Source organism: Polypterus senegalus, chromosome 2 (genome assembly GCF_016835505.1).
Source record: "Polypterus senegalus isolate Bchr_013 chromosome 2, ASM1683550v1, whole genome shotgun sequence".
Taxonomy (NCBI): Eukaryota; Metazoa; Chordata; class Cladistia; order Polypteriformes; family Polypteridae; genus Polypterus; species Polypterus senegalus.
This window is the reverse complement of record NC_053155.1, coordinates 269,132,938-269,158,633: the sequence shown is the minus strand read 5'-3', so window position 1 is coordinate 269,158,633 and position 25,696 is coordinate 269,132,938. Positions and strand designations below refer to the sequence as shown.

General features: G+C 35.1%; 1 protein-coding gene across 4 annotated transcripts in view; it reads left to right on the top strand.

The window, feature by feature from the left end:
* adgrg2a (adhesion G protein-coupled receptor G2a) overlaps positions 1-25,696 on the top strand; it is a 177,728-nt gene that overhangs the window by 27,384 nt on the left and 124,648 nt on the right. For all 4 annotated transcript variants that reach the window (XM_039745531.1, XM_039745530.1, XM_039745528.1 and 1 more), the window contains 7 exons: positions 11,541-11,570; positions 14,143-14,172; positions 15,315-15,344; positions 20,048-20,118; positions 20,520-20,563; positions 24,794-24,821; positions 25,063-25,100. In XM_039745531.1, coding sequence (XP_039601465.1) covers positions 11,541-11,570; positions 14,143-14,172; positions 15,315-15,344; positions 20,048-20,118; positions 20,520-20,563; positions 24,794-24,821; positions 25,063-25,100 — 271 coding nt within the window. The remainder of the gene's footprint in view (positions 1-11,540; positions 11,571-14,142; positions 14,173-15,314; positions 15,345-20,047; positions 20,119-20,519; positions 20,564-24,793; positions 24,822-25,062; positions 25,101-25,696) is intronic.

The following is a 25,696-nucleotide window of genomic DNA, read 5'->3' as shown; positions in this document are numbered from 1 at the left end:
GAGCAATGTCTGGTATTACTGAAGATGGCATTTTAGGTAAAAGAGGTGGAGGAACAGAGAGGCCTCCGACCAAAGATGAAGTTAAGGTAAGGCGTTTATATGTTGCCTTATGCAGTATTGTGAAGAAAGTAGGTTTTTTATTTGTTGTAAAAGGAAGCTGAGAAGATGGTTGAGCAAAGCAGATAAAATAGAGGTCCCACATACTCTAAACACTGGGTATAATTGTAAATAAAAGAAAACTAGTAACATGGAAAAGTAAATTAAGATTATAAGGATAGTAGAGATTGCTTATGTTGCAAAGCAAATAAACACTGGTTTATTTAAGCCTGGTAGGCGAATGTTAAAATGGGACCCAGGGAGAGCCTATACAATTTGGATTAGAATGGGGCCAAAAACAAAAAAAAAAACACAAGAAAATTACAGGAGAAGCGGGAAAGGAGAGGATAGCCAAAATCAAGACTAGGTAGAGGGTTATAGAATTCCATTAATTTGCTATGAATTAGTGTTGCATGCTTTAGGTAGAGTCATTTTGCCATTCCATAATACAAATTCCTTAGTACCAAAATGGCATATGCAGTGCTTCCCTACATATACCTGTAGCTATAGCAGATAAGAAAATCAACATGGGGTCGCTGCAACACACAAGAGATGAGGATAGCATGTAAATTCAGATGCTATATGAAATACCAAAAAGCAACAATTAACCTTCAAAGAAAATAATGCTAGATTATTGTCAGATCCCATAAATAATTTAACAGACTAGCCACAGCACAAAGTGCTGTGATAAAGATAAATATTGGAAATCAGTGTAGAAAACCGTGTATCTTTACTAAAACTTAGTGTCTGCTTTATGAGTTTAGCAGGAATGACTGAAAAATGGTGAGTTTTGCTTTCGTAAGTGTAGCCCTTATTATGTTCCTACTATAGTATGAGCTTTAAAATGACTATGGTGTGACAAAAAAAACAAAGTTGTGAACCTTCAATTGAGATATCTTGGGCTTGTTTCAGGATGTATTGTCAGTCAGTAAAACTTAAAAATGTAATCATGAGCCAATAAGCCTGGGGTTGTCCAACACAACTAGAATATACCCTGTGAGCGCATATCTTCTCAATTTCTGAGAGGTTTGGGAAGCATTCAGGCCACATTGGTACTTGGCTTATACCTTGTTTCAACCCCATTGTTCTCAGGTTATTTAGGTGAGCCACCTCCTTTTGACCAGAATGTTTCATCTGGATCAAGTTTCGGTACCATGCAATATAGCTATGTTCTTCTGGAGTAAGAGAGAGGTCATTAAAGAATTACATAGTACGTATTGAATATTAGGTCTATTTTGGTTATTATTCCTCTTTAACATCCCAGCATTTGAATTGTCCAGTAAAAATTTATCAAGTAAAAACTTTTGAAGTTCCTTAATATTGCAGTTATAACTGTGCTTTGAATCTCTGATCAAGTGCTCCACTACCCAAGGACAGTAGTATTCTTATCTGGAAGAAAAATTTAGGCTAGGCAAAATTAAATCTGGAACAGTCTTGCTACATTGGTTCATTAGGACATCTAGACGTTCAGTAGATGTTTCTTTATTGTACAAGAAAAAAAGAGATCTATTAGACATTGCATCTACTATGGAAATTTCAGTAAAATCACGGTCAACAATAACTATTATCTTCTTTAAATGTCATTGTTTTTAATAATCAATGCCCAACACTTTTACTTAACTATATTGAAGACGTTATAATATAATTCTAATTAGGTAAAATAATAAACAGAATAAAGTGTTCAATATTTTAACAGTCATTATGGAAATGTAGTACTGCCATAAAGATTAGCTAATTCTGGAGCCTTTTTTCAGTTTTATAGTTTTCATGATATTTTAGGAGTGCACATCCTTGTCTATATTAAAGAAAGTGTGTGATATCTTGATACTACATTCATAGAATAAGCTATTTTTAATATTTCAACAGTCACAAATCCTTAGTAAAATTTTTACCTGTCTAAAAGTGGTGTTATTATTGATCCCACAAAAGATGAGCCAAAGTGACTTTTACTTACTTTAGGAGTTTATTCATTTTTGATTTTGGAAGTACTTTTAAGACAACTGATTATTCCTTTAATATGATATTCAATAAAGTATTAGAAAAATGAATGTAACTAAATGTGAAAACTTTTAACAGATTGAAGGAGTGCAGGTCAGGTCCTATAATGCAAAGCTCTATATTCAACTTCAAGCTTTGTCATATTGTTTATAGGGTCCATATCATGTTTCGTGAAGAACTTTCATTAAAAGCACCTTATATTTAGGAAAGCCATTTTTCTAAAGCAAAACAAACTGATATACTATTTTTCAGAACTTCTGTAATATTTAGACAGACATTTAATAGAAGAATAGAGAAAAATATTAGTTTGGACCAGCATTTTTTCACCAGCATTTGCAGAACGCTCATGATTAGCGCTGATCAACGGAATCCACCAAAGTGGTTTTTTTTTTTTTTACATTTTATTGATTTTATTGAAATCACACAACATTCCATACAAATAGATCGAAAATCAATAGGATCGAAAACAAATCAACCCCCACCATCTGCCAAAGTGTTTTTCACATTAGATTTGGTGGGTTCATGGGTGACCTTGTTTGCCAAATATTGTCCTGAAAATTTGCCATGTTGTCAGTTTACGCAAGCATTTTTTCATAGCACACCATGATGCTTTGCGAGGTTATCTCAGAGCTGAAGCAGCCGATATTGGATGGGACATCAATGGGCCATGTTTGCCCTTATTTAACATGTTTCAGTTTCTTCACAAAGTGTGCCAAGTGCCTGATATACTATCAAAGCTGTCATGCAGAAAAGAGAACATGAGAGAAAACAACTCACTTGCAATGTTTTCACAGAAATGGTAGACATGACAATGTGTGCAAATTTAAGAATAAACAGTAGGTTCTCTTTGCATGACTGTGTATCTGCTTTTAAATCATGGATGCGATTTAACATTGGCTACCAGTGCCAGACTTTTGATTGTGTGTGCCTATAATTTATGACATGTGCCAACATTTCAATATAGCTTTACACAAATCACATTTTTACACCTAAAAGGCCCCTTATTTAAGGAGGTCAAGTAATACATTGCACAATGTCAAATTCAAGTTTATAGTAATTTTTTTACCTAACTGAAATAACTGGAGTGCAGAAAGTTTTCAGATTTATTTATTATTTTCTTTTTTATGTATATAAGTGCATAAATGTGACATTCTTTCATTGATTATTTCATAGCTGTCTGCTGAAGACAGATAGAAATTTACATCAGAGGAAAAAAAATTCTATCATGTCTAACAGTGGTAGAAGAGAATATGTTGAGGTAAAAAGGATATGCAAATGCAGTTAAGTGTGAACATTAGAACAATCTGGACGAGAACAGGCCATTCAGGCAAACAAAGCTCGCCAGTCCTACCCACTTAATTCTTCTAAAAAAACATCAAGTCTAGTTTTGATAGTCCCTAAAGTTTTACTGTCTACCACACTACTTGATAGCTTATTCCAAGTGTCTATTTTTTATCCGTGTAAAGAAAAACTCCTAAAGATTCTGTGAAATTTACCCTTTACAATTTTCCAACTGTATCCCTGTGTTCTTGATGAACTCATTTTAAAATAACAGTCTCAATACACTGTTTAATTTCCTTCATGATTTTAAACACTTTTATCATGTCACCTCTTAATCTTCTTTTGCTTAAACTGAAAAGGCTCAGCTGTTTCAGTCTTTCTTCTAAATTCATCCCCTCTAGCCCTGGAATGAGTCTAGTAACTCTTCTCTGGACTTTTTGTAGCACAGCTACAGTATGTCCTTCTTTTTATAGCCTGGACACCAAAACTGCACACAGTACTCCAGATGAGGCCTTACCAGTGCATTATAAAGCCTGAGCATAACCTCCTTGGACTTGTACTCCACACATCGTGCTCTATAACCTAACATTCTGTTAGCCTTCTAAATGGCTTCTGAATACTGTCTGGAAGTTGATAGCTAAGAGCCCTCTATGTCTCCTACATCCTTGACATAAGGTGTACTCTCGATTGTGTATTTAAACCTAACATTTTTACTTCCTATGTGTAACATTGACAATTAACTTCATCTGCCATAAATCTGCCCAAGCCTGTATGCTGTCCAAGTCCTTCTGTAATGATTTAATGGATTCCAAATTATCTGCCAATCCACCTATCTTGGTATCATCTGTAAACTTAACCAGCTTGTCACTTATATTCCTTTCTAAATCATTTATATATATTAAAAATAGCAGTGGGCCTAGCACTAACCCCTGTGGAGCAGCACTCTTAACATCAGCCAGTTCTGATAAAGTTCTTCACACCATCACCCTCTGGTTCCTGTGTGTAAGCCATTTCTGCCCCCATCTACAAACATCACCCCGAACTCCCACTTCTTTTAGTTTGATGCCCAAACTCTTAAGTTGCACCTCATCAAATGCTTTCTGAAAGTCAAGATAAATAATATAAGCTACACTTTGATCATATGTTTTTGTTCCTTCCTCAAAGAATTCCAGCATGTTAGTAAAACATGAGCTCCCTCTTCTGAACTCATGCTGATTGTTCAGAAAAACTCTAGTGCTTGCCATTTACTGTTCAATCTTATCCTTAATAATTCCTTCTATTAAGTTTCCAATGATGCACGTTAAGCTTACTGGCCTGAAATATAGCAGATAAAGTGAAAGACAACCCTAAGAGATTCTTTCAATATTTTAGTTGTAAATGAACCGTCAAGTAAGAGGTAAAGTAAAAGGGAATTAATACTAGAATCCCTGAAGCCTACGAAAATATTCATGATGCCGGGCCACCCTAAATTCTGTTGCACCTTCTTATCAACATCTTTGTTTTGCAAATGTGTCAGTCAGCACAAGCAGCAAACAGCCTGCTGTCCGATCCCCCACCGAGGCAGCTGAAGTCAAGTCAGACACAAAATTCCCAGAGCAGAAGTCACTTTATCTGGGAGTTAGATGTCTGGAATTTCATAGGATAAATAATATATTACTATTTAGAATAATACATTTCATGTGTAATCTATGTCTACAATGTTCTGCATAAATGTAGGATGACAGGAAATGTGAGGCAAGAAATGTTGAACACATAACTAGAACGGAAACTTTTTTTCATGTTATAGTAATAATGACAAAATGCTGCTGTGAACTGTATAATGTGTGAAGACTCATCTTTTTAATATTACTAAAACAATGTGTTTTGAAATTACTGTCTACATTGGGTGGTCTGTAACACACTTCTAAAATAAGACCACTTTCCCTAATGCTTTCCAGGCGAAGCCACATGTCCTCACTTAGATGGGGCTCATCACCCAATTGAAGAGGACTTGTGTTTAAATTCTGTTTGACATAAACAGCAACCCCACCTCCTTGTCTGTTCCATCTATCCTTCCTAATAAATGTGTATCCCTCAATGTTATACTCATCCTCATCATTGCTTTGTGAACCAGAGGAGAGAGGCAGCGATTTTCACCTGGGTATTAACATTTAAACGTATTGCTTGTGGTGGTAATAGTGGGTTTTTTGTGTGAAAAAACAAAGAGAAAAATCATCAATCATGTTTTCTAAATAGAATTTCAGAGTTGCAACTACTTGGCCACTTAAAGTGCAGCATTTTAGGCAAAGTCAAGGAAGGACAGAAGAGTGTTGTGTGTACTAATGAAATAAATAAATATTTAAAAAACAAAGCAGCAATTGACGTTGATCGTGGCCCTTCTAGTGTTAAATTATTTTATCTCTCTACATCTGTACCCATCAAAGGGTCATCGCAGTGAATAATTTGAGAAGCGTTGCTATAGAGAACTGTCCTGTTGCATGAGGACAGCATCTCAGATTAGTTAAGCTTATTGCATTACGCAAGCAATCACTTATTAAAGTTATTACCGTGAGATATAAAAGTTGCGTGCGACCACAGCTGATCCAGCATTTCTCTGACTTTCGTCTGTGTGAAAGTATCTTTTCTCTGTAACAGAGATGGCTCTAGAAAGTGGCAATGCAGCCCAATATGTGACCTAATTTATCACAGGAAAGCATGGTTGTGCAGTGGTTAGCACTGCAGCCTCACTGGTCAGGTAACATTTTTGGCCAGAATAGCCCTCATGGACATTTGACAGATCATTGCACAAACACATTTAGTTTATTCTTCTCCTTATGTCTATTCATTTCACAGAGTTTGCTGAAATTCATGAACATTTCCACATTTTCATTGAACTAGAGGAGAAGCGAATTCAGTGGGGTTCGCTCATCACTACACATGGCATGTCTTAACAAGTTAGAGTGGATGGCGTAGCTCATTAAATGTTTATGTAGATAAACAAAATTCAGGAAAAAAGAAAATAACAAAAAAGTGTTGTCACCAAATGCATGAACTGTACTTTTTCAAATGCAATTGTTAATTCATGTTTTATGCCATTTAAGTAATTTAATGTACATTGTAAGTAAGTAGAGCCACCTGTCCTTTGTAGCAAGTAAACCATTCAAATACTGTCTGAATTGCAGAATTTACCAAGAAATTAAATTTTTAATTTGCAAAGAGAGTTCTAAGCTCTGTATTTACAGTCAAAGCCTGTTTCATCCTGTCAGACATCTAGTTACAGGTTTAATGCCCAAACACCCTTTTAATCTTAAGAATAATTGATAATATAAACGCAATCACAGTTTTAAATAAATTACTTCACAATGTGATATTATATAAAAAGAGAAAAGGCTAATTTAATTGATTTGCCTTTGTCTAGGAAAAGTAATAGACCATTCTTGTAGGCAGAAAATATGTTATCTAATAAAAATAAATAAAAGAAAAATTATTTAAACATGAAATTCATCTTAATTCAGTGACCCATTTGTGAGTCTCCTTATATAAGACTGCTGTGACAGGCAAGAAACCTAGCACATCATTTTCATTCAGACAAGTTTCAGATTTTTCAAAGTTTGCACCCTTTTGCATGGAGGAGATATGAGTGCCATAGTGTAAGACTCTATGGCTGTTAGGCAGCAACACTAAGTAATTCCAGAAGTGTACATTATAAGTTTGAAAAATACATACATTTTTCTGAACTTCACATTTTAACTTTGCTTTAGAGAAAAATATCTGGGATTGAAAAAGAAACAAAAATCTATACTAATAAAAGGCAAAGCCCTCACTCACTCACTCACTCACTCACTGACTCACTGACTCACTCACTGACTCATCACTAATTCTCCAACTTCCCGTGTGGGTGGAAGGCTGAAATTTGGCAGGTTCATTCCTTACAGCTTCCTGACAAAAGTTGGCCAAGTTTTATATCGAAATTCTACGCGTAATGGTCATAACTGGAAGCAGTTTTTCTCCATTTACTGTAATGGAGATGAGCTTGAACGCCGTGGGGGCGGAGTTTCGTGTGACATCATCACTCCTCCCACGTAATCACGCAGCACATAGAAAATCAGGAAGACCTCAAAAAAGCGCTGAAGAAAACATATAATTGAGAAGGCAGCGAAACAATAAGAAGCGAGCGAGTGACATATACAACCATAATGATGAGTTCTGCTACTTCGGAAACAAAGCACGATGTAAACCTACACTTTAAATTAAGTTTATAGACAGGCTGCCGCTGGCGTTTGTAATTTAGTGCCTGCCCATATAAGGCCGTCCGTCAGCGGCAATCCAATAGCAAACTCCCACTAAATATTCACGGGTTAAGGACTGTGCTTATGCAGAGGAAGATGAGATGGTCAGCGTGGTGTTTGACACAAACTCAGCGAAACTGCGAGAGAAAGTTTTAAGTGCCAGGACTAAGGTAACATTAAATAAAGCTATGGACATAGCACGAGATGGCACCAGCACAGCTGGGAACCTTCGATGCAAGTACACCGAGTGGCTCACGTGAACTGACGAGTGCACAGATAAAAGCAACAGTTCCAAAGAGCTGAACAAAACCGAATTACACAATTGAAAAGGCAGCAAAAATATGAAGCGTCTGATAAGCATATTCATAAATGCAGCTACTGTGGAAACAAAGCACACGGTGGAAAAAGTCAATGTCCGCTAAAGGAAGACAGGGTAAAAAACCCGTGCATGCAGTGTGTCAGGTCTCAGATAAAGAAGAAGACGAGCTGTTTATTGATGCAGTAAGAAACGAATCGATGAATGAAACCTGTCATCTTTACAACAATTGACAAACACGGAATGTAACTTGAACACAACACATCCTACAAATACGAACCTGATTGAAAGAAATAATGATAATCAAATCCTTGATGACAGCAACACTCAGTAACACTCACAAAACAAATACTGTATATTGAAAGTCATGTTACGTTATTTTTAAAATGTTCCCTTTTCTTTTCTACCTTTTTAACACACTACTTCTCCGCTGCGATACGCGGGTATATATATATATGTATATATATATATCCCGCTCTACATACTCGAATAATGGATACTTTATTCGCCATCAATGATTGTTTTGGTAAAGCCATACTCAGTGTATTCATTAGATGAACGGTAAAAAGGGCGAGGGGAGGATGACTCATTGAGGCATGCAGGCTGTAGTGCGCGTCAACTCTATCTGAATTGCGCGATCACATTTGAAAAATATATCTTTTCAAGTTCTATTTAGTCCATATGTGTCAAACTCAAGGGCGGGCCACATCCGGCCCGGCGTGTAATTATATCCGCCCGAGATCATTTTATATACTGTATTATTGTTATTAAAGCCCGGGTATATGAAGCGCTGGTAACACAATAAACTACAGATCCCATAATGCAGCGCGACAAAACAATTACATTGACAATCAGGTTACGTTATTTTCAAAATGTTTCCTTTTCTTTTCATTGCTTCTTTAACACACTACTTCTCCGCTGCGAAGCGCGGGTATTTTGCTATACTATATAAAAGAAAAAGGCAACTTTCCTTTCTTTACACCTTTTTCCTTTTATCCCAAACCAAAGCCTTTCTCTCTTAACACTGCAGAGGACACAAAACTAATTTTCTTTAAATGCCGGTAAGGCACATTACCAGAGGCACAAATTTGAATGTTCACATAGAAAATGTAATTTCAATGTACCTGTACTTCTTAAAACGTTAATGTTTTACTGTTTAATAACTTATAGACTATAATTTATTATTTTTCCCTTGCACTCAGTGACCAAACCTATACACACACATATAGACACATACAAACATACACACAAGTATATGTATGTGTATATATACACACACACACACACACACACACATACATACATACATACATACATACATATATAATTTGTGTGTGTGTATGTATGTATGTGTGTGTATATATGATGTAGATAGGTATGTATGTGCGAGTGTGTGTATATGTAGATATGTATATAGATATGTAGATATGAAGATATATATATATGTGTATATATATATATATGTGTATGTATATATATATATATATATATGTATGTATGTATGTATGTATGTATGTATGTATGTGTGTGTGTGTGTGTGTGTGTATATATGACAGCAGCAATCCAAGCTGTGAGAAAACAGTAAAAAGGAGGCGTGTCAGACATCGTGGCACATTTTCTGATGCAGCTACCGAAAACAACTTCGTGACGCTGCCGCCAAATAAACAAAACAATTACTTTAACAATCATGTTACATTATTTTTAAAATGTTTCCTTTTCTTTCTCTTTCCTTCTTTAACACACTACTTCTCCGCTGCCAAGCGTGGGTATATATATATATAGATAGATAGATAGATAGAGAAATATATATATAGATAGATATGAGAACAACACTCATATCAATGACAAAACAATTACATTAACAACCATGTTACGTTAGTTTTAAAATTTTTCCTTTCTTTTTCGTACCTTCTTTAAAACACTACTTCTCCGCTGCGAAGCGCGGGTATTCTGCTAGTAACTATTAAAAGGCAAAATCAGTGGTTAACATAAAGCACATCACAGTACAAGATAAGGCCTTATTTGTGTGTGCTTATTTAGTAAAATGTTGACAATGAAGGACCCTTATATTTTACAATGGAGTTGCAAATATAATTCAGAAAAGCTAAAAGTGGTGGTTGTTATCTACAAATTAATTACAGTAATCCCTCCTCGATCGCGGGGGTTGCGTTCCAGAACCCCCCGCGATAGATGAAAATCCACAAAGTAGAAACCATATGTTTGTATGGTTATTTTTATATATTTTAAGCCCTTATAAACTCTCCCACACTGTTAACATTATTAGAGCCCTCTAGACATGAAATAACACCTTTTAGTCAAAAGTTTGAACTGCGCTCTATGACAAGACAGAGATGACAGTTCTTTCTCATAATTAAAAGGATGCAAATAGATCTTCTTCTCTTCAGGAGCAGAGAATTTCAGAGAGAGAGAGAGAGAGAGCGCTCGCAAAGAAAAGCAAACAATCTAAAAATCAATACGTGTGCTTTTAAGTTTGCCGCGGCATTTTTTTAGAGGATCGTCAGTATCTTCTAAGAAAACAGCCTCTGTGCAAACAGTCCCTCTGCTCACATCTCCTCTGTCAGGCGCAGAGAACGTCAGAGAGAGAGAGAGAGAGAGAGAGAGAGAGAGAGAGAGAGAGAGAGAGAGAGAGAGAGAGAGACGACGCGACATGAGACCACGAGATTAAAGCAAACAATCAAAAAATCAATAAGTGTGCTTTTGGACGCACCTCGATAAAGCGGCATTTCTTAGAGGAGCGTCCGTATCCACTAGGCAAATAGCTTCTGTGCAAACAGCACCTCTGCTCACACCACCTCCGTCAGGCGATGAGAATGTCAGAGAGGGTGAGATAGAGGCAGAGACAAGCAAACAATCGAGCACCGCACGGCAAACATATCTTATAGCATTGAGGAGTTTTAGTTAATATGTAATATATGCTCTGATTGGGTAGCTTCTAAGCCACCCGCCAATAGCGTCCCTTGTATGAAATCAACTGGGCAAACAAACTGAGGAAGGAAGTACTATAAATTAAAAGACCCATTGTCCGCAGAAATCCGAGAACCAGCGAAAAATCCGTGATATATATTTAGATATGCATACATTTAAAATCCGCGATAGAGTGAAGCCGCGAAAGTCGAAGCACGATATAGCGAAGGATTACTGTATATAACTGACCTTGTCATTTTTTATGATTTCTGTACATAAATGCATGAAAAAATTCATTTTCATACTTCTTTTCTTAAGTCAACTAGTGTAAATGCTGTATTTCAGTTAAAGACACTGACAACTGTAAGTGGGTTTGCATACTCAATAATTATCAGCACAATATGTTCTGTCAGTGTTTACTAAACCTCCAAGTAGTTTGTGTGAAATTGTGAATTATGTGTGTACGTTATATTAGAGTTATTATGGATATGACATATGAAAGCTGATGGAGGATACCTCAGAGCCTGGGGTGAACATTATATAAAAGATTGATGAATGTCATACTGTAGGTGTCTGTAAGATACATGTGTTAGTATGTGCTGCAGTGTTTCCAAACATGTTTTTGTTAACATTGTGTGTCTTTTTTTTTTTTATAGATGCAATGATTGCCAGCCAGAATACTACAGGTACAGTAAAGAGAAGACATATTAATGAACTATGTTTTTAGTCCAGTGTTGGCAATCAAAGTCTTTACACAATGTAATGAATTATAAATGTTTTAAAAAAATACAGACTAAGCAGGAATTCACTGTAATTTAAACATTTCAGTAATTTCATTTCTTATTCTTTGTTTGCTTAAACTGAAAACGTTTCCTTTCCTTGGTCTTTCCTTACAGCTCAAACATAACAGTCCTGGAATCATCTGTCCATCTATCTATCTATCTATCTATCTATCTATCTATCTATCTATCTATCTATCTATCTATCTATCTATCTATCTATCTATCTATCTATCTATCTATCTATCTATCTATCTTTTTTGTAATATGGAGGCCAAACTATACACAGAAATCAAGGTGAGGTCTCCCTAGTGCATTATACAGCATAAACAGAGCCTTCTTTAACCTGCACTCTATACATTGTGGCATATAACTTAACATTCTATTAATTTTCTCAATGGCTTCCGTACACTGTGTGGATGTAAACAGTATGGCATCCAGGGGTGTTCCAGCTCCCTAAACACCTGACACACACAGGCTCGGACACAAGTTTCAATAAGCCAGAGGATTTTATTAGTGGAAAATTCTTCCTTAGCAATCGTTTCCCACACCACAACCACAATGCAACAGTAATAAGTGCTTCCGTGGTCCTGAAGCTGTGGTTCAGAAGCACTTCCGGGTGAGTTGGGAGCCCAACAATTAAGGGACTCACCAGTCCCTGCAGCACCTCCTGGCAGCATCCACAGAGCCAAATAAGGCTGAGTTAAAGAATTCCATTTCCCATGATGTCCTGTGGAAATCTGTGGTGCTGCCACAATACAGTAGGGATACTATCTAGTGGTCTGGGGGACACTATGCCCCGTGCACTTCACTCCACTGGTCCTTCCCGGCTGAGGGCGTCCCAGCGTCACAACAGAAATGAGTCCACGATGACTTCAGGGTCCTCCTAATGTGTTTTCAACTCTTCCATTTTGTGTACAAATGGAACATCTTCACGTTCTATGTATAAAAATGTACACCTATTTACATTACATTGTATTTGACACAAATCTGCGCAAACTTGTATTCTGCTCCTCTGCAATGGTTAAGCTGATTCTAGATTACTTGTCATTTACCTAGTTTGCTATAATCTACAAAGTTAACCAGCTGTTTTTTTATATTCTTATCCAGATTGTTCATATATATTAAAAATAGCAGTGGCTCCAGCACTGATCCCTCAAAGACAACATTTTTAAAATCTTCTAATTCTGAGAAAGTTCCTGTCATTATAAACATTTATTCCCCATGTTTAAACCAATTTTGCACCTGTGTACACACTGCTCTTTGAATAACCTCTTCTTCTAGCATGAAGAAGTAATGGCTTACAATGTTGGGCCTTATCAGGATCAACAATGTCATAAGCACCTTTCTGATTATTTGCTTTTGTTGCTTGATCATAGAATTCCAGCATTTTAGTGAATACTTTATCTCCCCTATCTAAACCCATTTTAACTGTTTACTAATGTAGCTGTTCTTGTAACATAATACTTGATTATTTCTTAATAACTACTTCCTTTAATTTACCTGTGATACAAGTTAAAACTATTAGCCCATAGTTAGTTAGATCAGCCTGATGACCATTTTTATATCACGGGATATATTTGCAGTCCTTCAGTCCTAAGAAATGCCACCAGTGTGCAGTGATTTTCTAAAAATATGCATCATATATTTACTCACTAACTTATGCACTCTAGAATTAATGTCATCTGGTTCTAATGATATGTTAGATTTCAGCCTGTTTAATTTAAGCACTGGAATTTTCAAGTCACCTCCTTGGCAGTTCTTGTTTATATTGGGAAGTTATCGATTTTGTCACTTGTGTAAACTTTAACGCAGTTGTTAATATTTCACCGTTTGCATATTTAAATTTTCCCTTATACCCTTCATTTTTTCTTGGTAGTTCTTTTACTACTAAAAGAGCAAATTAATCTTTTTGGATCCACTTTTGTTTTTCTACAATTTTTCTGTCTAACTGCCTAGTATCCTTTTTAACAGTTGCCCTCATGTTCTCATATGCCATATGGTTACAAGTTTTATGTCTTCTAGGCCTTATAAAGCTGTGCTTTCCTTTGTATTTTCCTTTATCCAATGTCAAATTCAGCTTAATTTCTTACTGCTTATACATTTTGGGATTAGTTTTCCGGAATTGTATTTAAAGTGCTTTTAAACATGCTTCCCTGTTTCTTAACTGACTAATGTTTAACCGTCTATGTTACGCATATCTCTATCTCCCTGATTTAGCCAGGTTTCTGTTATTGCTATAATATCGTACTCATGTGCAGCTAACAGTACCATAGCTCACTGGATTTATTTTTGATACTTCTTGCATTAAGGAAAGCAGCTTTTAATGTATTACGTATTTGATGTTGGCTTACTAATTTTGAGCTAGTAATTTCAAAGTTTACTTGTATATTTGTATTAAGTACAGTTCTGTAAAAGACTGTTATGTGTTCTGCATTTTCAAATTCCTTCTTATGGGTGTATTACCATTTTTTTACAGCTACAATGCCTGCAACCTTGAACACTACAGGTACAGTAATGTTAAAGTCATAGTATAGCACTACAGCTCCTTTATGTGAAGTTATAAACCAGGCCTGTCTTTAACTCCCTGCTTCTATTCCTTAATTTAATCAATCCTCAACTAATCTACTCATACACCTTTCCAGTATATGTTCCATTTTGGTTGAAATGTAATCTGTCATGGTGGAGCTGTTCCCATATTTTACAGATGGAACTCCAATGTCCCAATAATCTACTGTATATCCCTATTTCCTACAACTTTTCACACAGAAGCAGTATGCAGGACTCAGATTTCAGTATAATCCACCAAAACAAGGATGGCAAAAGCAAAAGGTACACATAGTGTACTGTATGTCAGCAAAGCTCCTCAAATATTCTAAAAAAATGGTTGCTAATGTTAATTACTATAAAATCTGCTTTCAAGTCCAAGACATTGAGCTTGGTAAACTGGATTGCATGCATAAATGTAGTTAGTCAGGGCCCTTTGTGTAATCTGCATTAACTAAATCAGCAATTCCTTGAAAAAAAACTGATGATTTTATAGACTGGGCAAACCTGGTGGCTGCTATGTGCCATACCAGTTATTACAGATGTAGCATTAAAGTTCAGAAGGAGTTTACCCTCAAGACTGAAATTTCAAGAGAATCTACAGACCAGAAAGATCTACTATAAATAGATTAAATTAGGTTAGATAAACTTTATTAATCCAAGGGTAAATGTAGATGCTTACAGCAGCAGAAACATACAAAACAAAGATTCAGACTTATGGGACAAATAATACAATTAATCAATAGACAGAAAAATTATTGAATAATAAATATTTGTTATGAAAAAATAGCAAAATAAATACAAGTGAATTTAAAGTGTATAAGAACATAGTCTGGGACGTTGGGAGGTAGGATTGCACAACAATGGGAATGGAAATATTATTTGGAACGTTGCTGTAGCTTGATCATTGTTTTTCTTTAATTAGATAATCTCACTTCAGTTAAATAATTTTTTATGATGAGGAATATCTTGTGTTGTCGATTCTAATGTTTGAGCATATTAAGTATTATTAAAATTTAGAAATGTAATTATTTTTGTACTAGGTGACATTAAAAGTTTTCATTGTCTTCAAACATGTTAACTGTTTATTATATTTTTTCATAGGTGCATCCTCTGACAGCCTAAATACGACAGGTACAGTAAAGTTGAAGATATAATAAAGAACTGTGTATGTTTTAATATCAATATTGGAAAGGTTTTTACATGGTATAATGAGTTATACTGTAAATCTGTTTAAAAAAGTAAAATGTAAACATTTTGGCCCAGGTATTTTGTACATACATGTTAAAAATTAATACAAATAAAAGATTAATCTTTGAAAAATACATCACATATTATAGAAACAGGGTTTCTTGTGTTAAATGCTGTAAATTCTGTTTTCAAGTTCCAGACACTGAGAATGCTAAACTGTTTTGCAGTTACTAGTTTATTCAGTTAAGGCCTTTTTGTAATCAGCATTAACTTTATCTCTTATTCTTTTATTAATTTATAGTGATGATTTTACAGAAAAGAGCACAATAAAACCTGGGACTGCTCTGCGCCATATTAGCTTTATCATAGGTGTGACATAAAGCTGCAGTTGGAGTTTATCCACAAGACTGATAAAAAATAAGGGACCAGAAAGCTCTAGTATTATTAGGGTGGTAAATTATATGGGACATTGATGTAACTTGCTTGTTGTCTTTCTTAATTACATAATCTCACTTAATTTAAATAATATATGGCTTCAGTTTTTATCTGCTTCTCATATTGTGGATTCTAATGATAATAATCATTGATAATTAATGAGCTTGAGTTGATAAAAATAAATAATCTGATAAAGTCTAAGTAATTTTATATTATGCTAATAACTCTATACATATTGTTTGCTCTGCGTAGGGGACTTAAACAGGAAAAAGTTTATTTTGTATGAATCATTTAATAACTAAGGTTAAATGTTGTGTAAAAGTGATTTTGTATACATTTCACACAAAAAAACATTCAACTCAAAACATCTATCCTCTAAAGGGGAGCATATTTCCACTTTATCTCAAAAGTGACACAGTCATGTCAGTTTCTAACCTGCCTAATCCAGACCAGGGTCATGGGACTCTATCCCAGCTAGCAGGACACCAGTCCATCACAGGACGAGTACACGGACACACAGAGGCCAGTTTAGCGTCACCAGTTGTGACACCAGCATCTCCTCAGTGGAAGGAAACCCAATCAGACACAGGGAGAGCATGCAAACTCCACACATGGAAGACCTAGGATGTGAACCCTGGTCACCTTACTGTGAGGCTTCAGTGGTACCACTGTGCCACCCTTCCACCAAAGTGACACAATGTGCTATCCAAAAATATCACCTTTTAATGCAATGGTGAAATAACCAGTCATTATGGTATTTTGTGAAAGAGATCTTATATTTATAAAGCATCCTAATCAATTTAATTCTCTTAACAACATATTCAGTCAGTTTGCTTATGATAAAATTATCTTTGGAGCATGTTAATAGAACTTGATATTTGGAGTACAAAATATGTAGCTTTATTGAAGCATACATCTCAGTATGCTATGTGTTGGAAGGAACTAATGGCTCTATATGAATTATGTTACCTATAGCATTTTACTATGGATAATGATCTGCATTTGTTCCAGAATCTGGTATTTTAAATCAAAGAAGAATTTTTTTTTATACCAGCCATTTAAAGAATACACCATGAGAAAGTGCTTTTTACAATAAAAATGACAATGACATGTTAGCCTTACAGGACAGAGTGTATTTACTGTATGTAGAGAATAAAATAGTAAAATGAAGCAGATTAACAGTCTGAGAGATGATGTGATAGCATAAGGATTAGTAAAGTTGTTACAGAGGAACAGCGTTACAGTGCAGTTGCAGTCAAGTTTATTTAAATAAAGAGGCGTTGAGCTAAGACTTTAACCATGATTTGAATAGAGCTTTAGGAACAAGAAGGAAGAGGAGGAGAGTAAGAGTGACAAAGCTCAATAAGGGCTAATCAATGGTTATAAAATATGTCTTTGAAATTGTAAGGAGGCCATGATTGGCTGTTGTTAATTAGGTGTTCTAATGTTCTTTCTAATGCCCAGGGGATCCTAGCTCTATAGGTTAAGATATAGGTAATCTGGGAATACTACATGAATAGTAACTTTTGAAAATAATCCATGACTTCACAGGTAGCTATTGTAGATAAGACAGATGCGAGTACATGTGTTCATCATGAAAAGGAAGCTCTAAGGCTTAACTTGTAATGAGGAGAAAGCCTTAAATGGTCTTTATCCCAAAAATAAAGAAAATTGTGGTTTGTGAAATATCCCTAGGGAGCATTAGTCTACATCACTGCAACTCCTGTCTTTTTATGCTCAAGAAGATGAGAAACTGAAAACACATTTTCATCCAACTATATTTATCAAAATTCCAGTGATCAATTAAATTTTTTCTTTCTGTTATTATTAGTGTCTGGGACTCTCTTTTATAATCTCCTAAATGTCATTTTAGAATAAGAAATTAAATGTAGAAAGTTACTGCCGTAGCCACAAGAGGGTGCCAAATGAGCCTCAAACGACAGACAGAACTCCAGGTTCTGATATGGGATTTTTATTTGTTATGGCACATTCCAAACAGAAGTCAACCAAAATCAATACAAGAATTTGACAATTAATCAGTTTGTTCTCTCCTTTCTTCTTCTAAGTGAGTGTCACCCACTGCATTCCAACTATGACTTCTGACTTCTTTTAAACCAGACCCATGCTGCTTCCGGTGTCACGGCATATGTCATCTGAAGCACTTTCAGGTCATGTGGAAACCAGGGCAGACTTCCCCTTGGACCCTGACAGGCACCCAATGACCCCGACAGGGCTGTGTTATTGGACTCCAATTCCCTTGCCACCCCAAGGGTGCCCTAACTGGGTTCAGCCCAGTGGAACACTGCCCTCTGTCATGTGGAGAAATGAACTGCTCCTGTTTACCCAGTCCATCCATTATTCTTCTGTTCCAGTTGGGAAAAAGATTTCCAGGCATTCTGTAGGGTTTAAGTCTCCATTCCAGTTTTCCTTCCATTATGGCCAGTATGCCCGCCCTTCCTCCCTTCCTCCATGACACTTACGCTATATAAGATACCACTCCTACCAGAGTCTCACATACTGCATCACTTCAGAGAGATATGAATACTTGAGATTAATAAAGTATCTATCTATCTATCTATCTATCTATCTATCTATCTATCTATCTATCTATCTATCTATCTATCTATCTATCTATCTATCTATCTATCTATCTATCTATCTAAACCTTTCAAGCCATACTTATTTATATACCTGACTTACAAGAACCACAAAACAGTATGATTACAATATATTTTTACTTCACAGAATTGAACTTTTTGACAAAAACATTTCTTATAAAAGCATACAAAAATGTCAAACTTATAAAATCTGTTGTTTAGTGTTGTAAACTGGAGGCCAGGCATTTCTAACAGTTTTCTAACTTGCCATGGGATGGATTAAGCTAAAATTATGAAAAATACTGTTTAACTCTTCATCCTCCAAGATACCATCCCCAAGTCTTGTTCAATTTTCTTGTCATCGTTGCACATTACAGCACCTCTGCTTCTCTGATAACAGTCCTTTTTGAATGACAGCCTTGCACTTTTGATTTTAATTCTAAATGTTTCTTATTTTATAATCATCCTTTTAGGTGTAATTTTATAAACATGCTAGCCTTCAATTGCAATAGAGTATGCAGGAATGTATGCTTACATGTGAGGGAGTCGGCTTACTCACCGCTGAAAAACTTTTGTAAATTCTTATTTAGCACTAAAACACAATTGTCTATCCAGTATTAGACAAGACTCCATTTCATCAAACAAGGCTATGCTGCAATCAGACGTTTGACATGTGGGTACATATGAACATAGATAACATTAACACTAAAATTCACGAGAGAGCTCACCATCTCTTACAGTTTCCACACTGCCCTAGCCATTAATTATTATATGAATTCAAAGGACCAGAATATCTTCATCAGTAAACTTTAAGAAACTAGAACTAGAAACAGTACGTGTGCTACCCTCTAGCTGCACTCTTATCATGTCTGCTGCAATCATTAGAGGTGTTGCCTGGAGTCCTGCTGTTGAACATGTATTTAAGAACTATATTTAACAAAATTATGCATGTTTTAGATATGAAAATTGAATGAGCAGCCTTTTAATTTTTTTTCTTCACTATTTTGTTTCCTAAATTTTTAATTGTCCATGTAAATGTTTTTTCACTTAAAATAACTTGATAACTATCTTGCCAGATTACTAGCCTCTCAGAAATTGAAATGAGTAATTTGCTTAAAAATAATTGAAAACAATGGAGGATGTTGGTGGGGGATTAGAATGTGTAAAATAACTAACTAAATGTGTAGAGGTTTTACTGTGACATGACCAATTTGTTCAATTGATATGTCTGGGGTTGTTGTTTTTATATATTTCTTCCAGGCCATTGTAACTGGGTTCAATAACAGATGGATTCATGGGTGGATATTTCTTTATATAGCAAGCTCCCTTTGGTTTACTTTTCAGCTGTCATAAATGCACATATTTGAAAATACCTTACTTTAATATTTTGCAGAATTATTTCAGATTTGATCTGTATAGGTATACATTTTTTACTGTGTCATAAATATCAAAAAACATATTTTTCCTTTTGCTGTGCACTGTAGTTTATTATTGCTTTATATGCAATATTGAAGGATAGATTCATTTTAAAATAGTGAATTCTGTATTAATTGTACAATACTATTTTCTTCTAAAAATGATTATAATAATCTTACAATTATTTTAATTTTACAGAGACGTACTATGTTTTCACATTACAAGTAAATGCTATGGATAATACAACTGAAACAACTGTTTTGAATCAGGTATGTCAGTCTCCTAGCAATTTTATTTTATTCTCTTTGGATGCATTTTAAGTGACAGCTTAGCCCACAAACTGTATATTAGTTGTTTTATGATGGAGGAAAATCAGTTAGCATTTATATTATATAGTCTTATTATGCAATAATTCTGTGGATAGATGAGTGTAGTGGTGGAGATTTGCTTTTGAACCTCAGTCAGTGCTATAAGAATACTGGTATCTAATTATAAACCATGTATAACACATTTCTTTTTTTATCAAAATACTGAACAAAAACTTTGAAACATTTGTAAACATTACATATAAGTTCAATTGATAATTAAATGAATGCTGAATGTAGTTGGAAAATTTAGCTCTATCTTTGAGGAATACATTTCATGCATGTACTGTATCTTTTTCTTTCAGCTTCAAACAGTATTAAATTATTCAGGATGTAATTTTTCATTAAGGTATGGATTGCATTTATAACAAGTATTGAAGCATATAACAATATTTTTAAATAGCTAATTAAAATTTACCAAGATAATAGAAAAATGTAATAATTACATATATGTTCATTAATGGCACAGAGAAAAAAAGTTTTCAGCAATACGTACAGAAGAAGTGCTGACCTTGTAATGTGTTCTGAAGAGTAATTGCAGTGCTGTGGAAAAGCTCCCTCTTTCTAAATGAATATTTGTCAAAGTATATATTATCAATTCTCAATAGAACATCTAATGTTTGGTAAAGTGACCTAGAGTAAACACGTGGAATGTATATGCATATATATATAATAAAACAACTAAATACTGTATTATATTCAACAGGTATATGTTGAAGAGTTGGGGAACAACTCTGATCCCATTTTAATGCAAAAAGAAGTTAACTGAAAAGAAATGTCCAAAATAAGATCGGGGACATCAAGCACCCTTCAGTACTTTTCTCAGGCTAAATTGAACTTGCTCTCTGTTGAGCTCTTTGTGGTCTCTACTTCAGAAATGAATGCCATCTTCTGGCATCGTTGGTCTTTTAATAGCCCATGTGGCAGAAAAGGCAGACACCTCGACCGGAAACAAGACCGGAAGTGGAGTCAGCATTCATCGTGCGACTTGTCCTGTAGTCTGTGGGTGAAAAAGGAGAGGATGTTAGTGATTGTGATTCTTTAGGTGCTGGTGTGTTCAATGCTTATTAGTAGTGCTGTGTAGATACTCTCGATATGCATATATGCGACCATATATATAAACTTTCTATTAGTGCATTTATATGTTGAATTAATTTTTATTGACTTTATAGATTCAGAACAGATAGTGGTACACAGTTATATCAAATATGAATCTCAAAATTAAATAATCAAACAGACAAACTAGATATGAGCCAAAAATCAGAGTTTAGTCACTTTTAACTACAGTCTATATGTAGCCTTAGTAGCCCAGTGAAACACAGAGGGACTTAAATGCAGGTGGTATGGACTTTTCAAGTCATTTTTATAACCCAACTTTTCTCTAGCATTGCCCCAGGATTGCGAGACATTTTCCCCCACAACTTTAAGATTGGGTGGCAGTTGGCCTTATGTGAGGATTTTGATTTTCTCTTTAATAATAGGATTGTGCTGTGTGTACAGGAGAGATAACAACCAGTGAATGCTCATCTGCAAGTACAACGAATAGAAAGTAGTGATGAGGAATAAAAAAAAAAACGCTTGTGTTTTGAGCCTCACAAACAGAGAAGAGGCTTGTCTTTCTGGTGTATTGTGTCTGTCATACTAAAACAGAATGAAAATGAGAAAACAGGGTTGAAATTGTGCCTGAACTCTGTTAGCCTATTAACACTTTGTACAGCACTTGTACAGCACTACATGATCTAGTGATGCAATCTGCAACATCCTTCATCAAATCTGACATACCCCATGACTAGAACTCATATAATGTGATATCAACTTTAGTGTGAGTTGGAAAACTAAATTCTTAATGTTGAGAATCAGAAATACCTTATGCTTAAGAGTTTGGTTTGTTCCTTGGCCATGACATTGTTGTAATTTGTATCATACAGTACATGGTCCATATAAATGAGTTAAGCAGGTTTGAAAAGGAAGGAAGGATGAATGATGGATGGGGCTCAGCTGAGAATACAAATACGTTTCCTTTGTGAATTTAATTTTCAGTCTCTTTCTCTTATAAGTAATTACAATACTATAACAATATATTTTATATGTCCTTTCATTAGTCCACAATGCTGTCAGTTTCACTTTGATATTAATAATCAAAGTTATATTAGTTAGATTTACACTTAGATCCATATGTACTCGGACCACAATAATGGATTTAAAACAAAGCAATGAAGATGTGATTGAAGTGTAGATTTTCAGCTTTAATTGAAGGGCTTTAACAAAAATATTGTATGAGTTGTTTAGTAAAGACAGGCATTTTTATACACGGTTCCCCTATTTTTACTGGCTCAAAATAATTTTGACAAACTAACATATTCATAAATATAATGATAATTTTCAATTTTTGGTTGAAAATGACTACCTGAAGTCTGGAACCCATGGCCATCTCCAAGTCCTGGGTTCCCACCCTCATGATACTTTGCCAGGCCTTTACTGCAGTTGTTTTCAGTTGGTTTTATTGGTCTTTCTGCCTTCAGTTTTGTCTTCAGTAACTGAAAGAACACTCTATGGGGTTGAGATCAGGTGATTGACTTGGCTGTTGAAGAATATCCCGTTTCTTTACCATGAGAAACTCTTGGGTTGTTTTGCAGTGTGATTTGGGTCATTATACTCTTGCACTGTAAAGTGTCTTCCAATTAGTTTTGGTTTATTTGGCTGAATCTGAGCAAATAGTATAGCCCTATACACTTCAGAATTCACCTTTCTGTCAGCCGTCACACCATCAATAAACACCAGTGACCCAGTTCCATTGGCAGCCATATATGCCCATGCCATAACACTGCAGACAACAGGTGATGTGGAATGCTTTGGACCAGGAGCTGTCCCTTTCTTTCTCCATATTTTTCTCCTCCCATCGTACTGGTACAAGTTAATCATAGTTTCATCTGGCCAAAGAACCTTATTCCAGAACTGGTCAGGCTTTTTAAGATGTTTTCTGCCAAAGTCTAATCTGGCCTTCCTGTTCTTCAGTGTTACCAATTGTTTGCATCTAGAGGTAAACCCTCTGTATTTACATTCATGAAAGTGTCTCTCGATTGAAAAACGTTGACAGTGATATGCCTATCTCCTCAAGAGTGCTCTTGACCTGGCTAGATGTTATGAAGGAGTTTTTCTTCTCTCGGGAAAGAATTCTGCGATCATCCACTTTAGTTGTCTTCCGTGGTCTCCCAGGCCTTTTGGTGTTGCTCAGCTAACCAATGCATTCTTTCGTTTTAAGAATGCACAGAATTGTTGATTTGGGCACTCCCAAAGTTTTAACTATCTCTCTGATAGGTTTATTTTGTTTTTTTTAGCCTAATGATGGCCTCCTTCACTAGCATTGACACCTCTTTGGACCTCATCTTGAGTTCCAGTGAACAGTTACCAAATACAAATTTGAATTAACTCCAGGCCTTTTATTTACTTAATTTGTCATGGAATAATGAGGGAACAAGCAACACCTGTCCATGACACTGCTTGTCAGTCACATGTCCAATTACTTTTGAGCCTTTGAAAATGGAGGGACTCTGTGAAAAATGTCTGTAACGCCTGAAACCTTAATGCAATAACCCTTAAACAGAGCTGAAAGTCTATTCCTCTGTCAGATCTTGATTGCTTAATTTCAAATCCATTGTGGTTGTATATTGAGATAAAATTATAAAAGGTGCATCAATGTCCAAATACCTATGTACTTAACTGTATATTCTGCAGAGCTAAGATTGCTAACAGGCCAAGACTGCTTAGAAAAAAAAAATCAAGAGATGTTAAATGTCATTTAAAACAGGCAGTAGCTTTCGTGAGATCTACAGATTGAATGTTTGAATGCCAGTCCTCAAAAAGATATCAAAACTAATCAACAATTAGAAAATTCAGACAGAGCAAACATTTTTGAATAGATTTTGATGCTAAAATTGTCCTGATGTTGACATTGAAAGTGAGGCATTTATTGGAGATTAGGGTACATATCGGTTTTATTTTGCACTTAGTAAGTACCGATGTGAATGTTTTGAAAAATTTGATGCTGTGACTTTTATTTGGTTATTTTTGAAATGCATTTTCATCAAAGTACTTAGTGATCTTGTCTCCTAGCTCCAGTAGACTGGATTTGGATCTCAGCATGATCACATTTTTCATTGCAGAAGGCAAACTAGGATTTAAAACGAGAGATTCCCTAAAAACACTATTATAAGTATTCTTAAAAACAATATTAAAAATAAATGAAGTAACAGTAACTAGTTTTGATGTAAATGGAGGCATTTATAAATAAATGGACACTGTGTTACTTTTAGTTACTTTTTAAAAACATCAATTCTTTACAGTTTTAATAAACCTTAAAAAAACCAGGAACTGTCAATTAAGTGTTGTGATGTAACTCATACTTGAAAGTTGCTTTTTAGTAGGTATTAATAGTTTAAATATGTATACAGGAGTGTCATAAACTTATCTATAATATCTGCTCAATTTTCACAGTTATATTGGGATGCTGAACTGGATTATGTGGGATTGGTAAAGCATATATGGATTTTTTAATGATGCTGTATTGTTATCTTTTCAGCCTTTCAAACAACTGCATTCCATTTATGGTAAGATGATTTTATCTGTTTCATGCTTGATAATTTTATGGCTTTTAAAAAACACACGAACAAGCAAATAAAAAATAAATCTATGAATTAAGTTTCAGTCTCCATAAGGTATTTGTTAAGTGAAAGCAGTTGATTTGTTTGCAAATGACTGCAGTTTGAAATGATCAATTCCTTAAACTCTGTTAAAATATATAGTAAGTCATTCTAAACGTTTGACTTTCTCTTATATTCCTTTGACTAGATTTATCCAGTGCAATGTAATTTTACAGGAAACACAAGGTAAGTCAAATAAGAACAAAATCTAGGTACAACATTGGTAAAAGATAGAAAAATAACTTATGAGTGTGAACTTATAATCGTTTCTGAAAATGAACTTATTCTTTTGGCTGTAGCCTAGCAGTTTTTGATTTGTTTTAGTACTTAATTCAGCTGTTCATTTTAAATTACATGTTCTAATACACATGGATTTGAACTAACCTTCCAACATTATCTAAGAATATAAATGGGTTTAGGGTCCTATACTGGACAGGTGACCCATCCATGATTAATGGCTGCCTTGCGCCAAATGCTTCTTGGGTTGATTCTGACCCTTTTGAAATCCTAAATTAAATGAGTTTGAGAATGCAATTATATTTAAAAACAAAAAAGTGACCTTTCTTCGTGTATATTTTAGATATTTTTGTTCTAGTATTTCGTCTAGAGTGGAATCCACACTTGTTTATTTTTTATGTGTTTATCAGCCACTTACATTTGCACTTACTAGCACCTTGACCTTTTTAAATGTGTGTGGAACAGATGCTTATGAAACTAAAAGTATCAGTACAAAGAGATACATGTTCTATAATGAAATTCAAATTTCCAAATCTGCAGGTGGC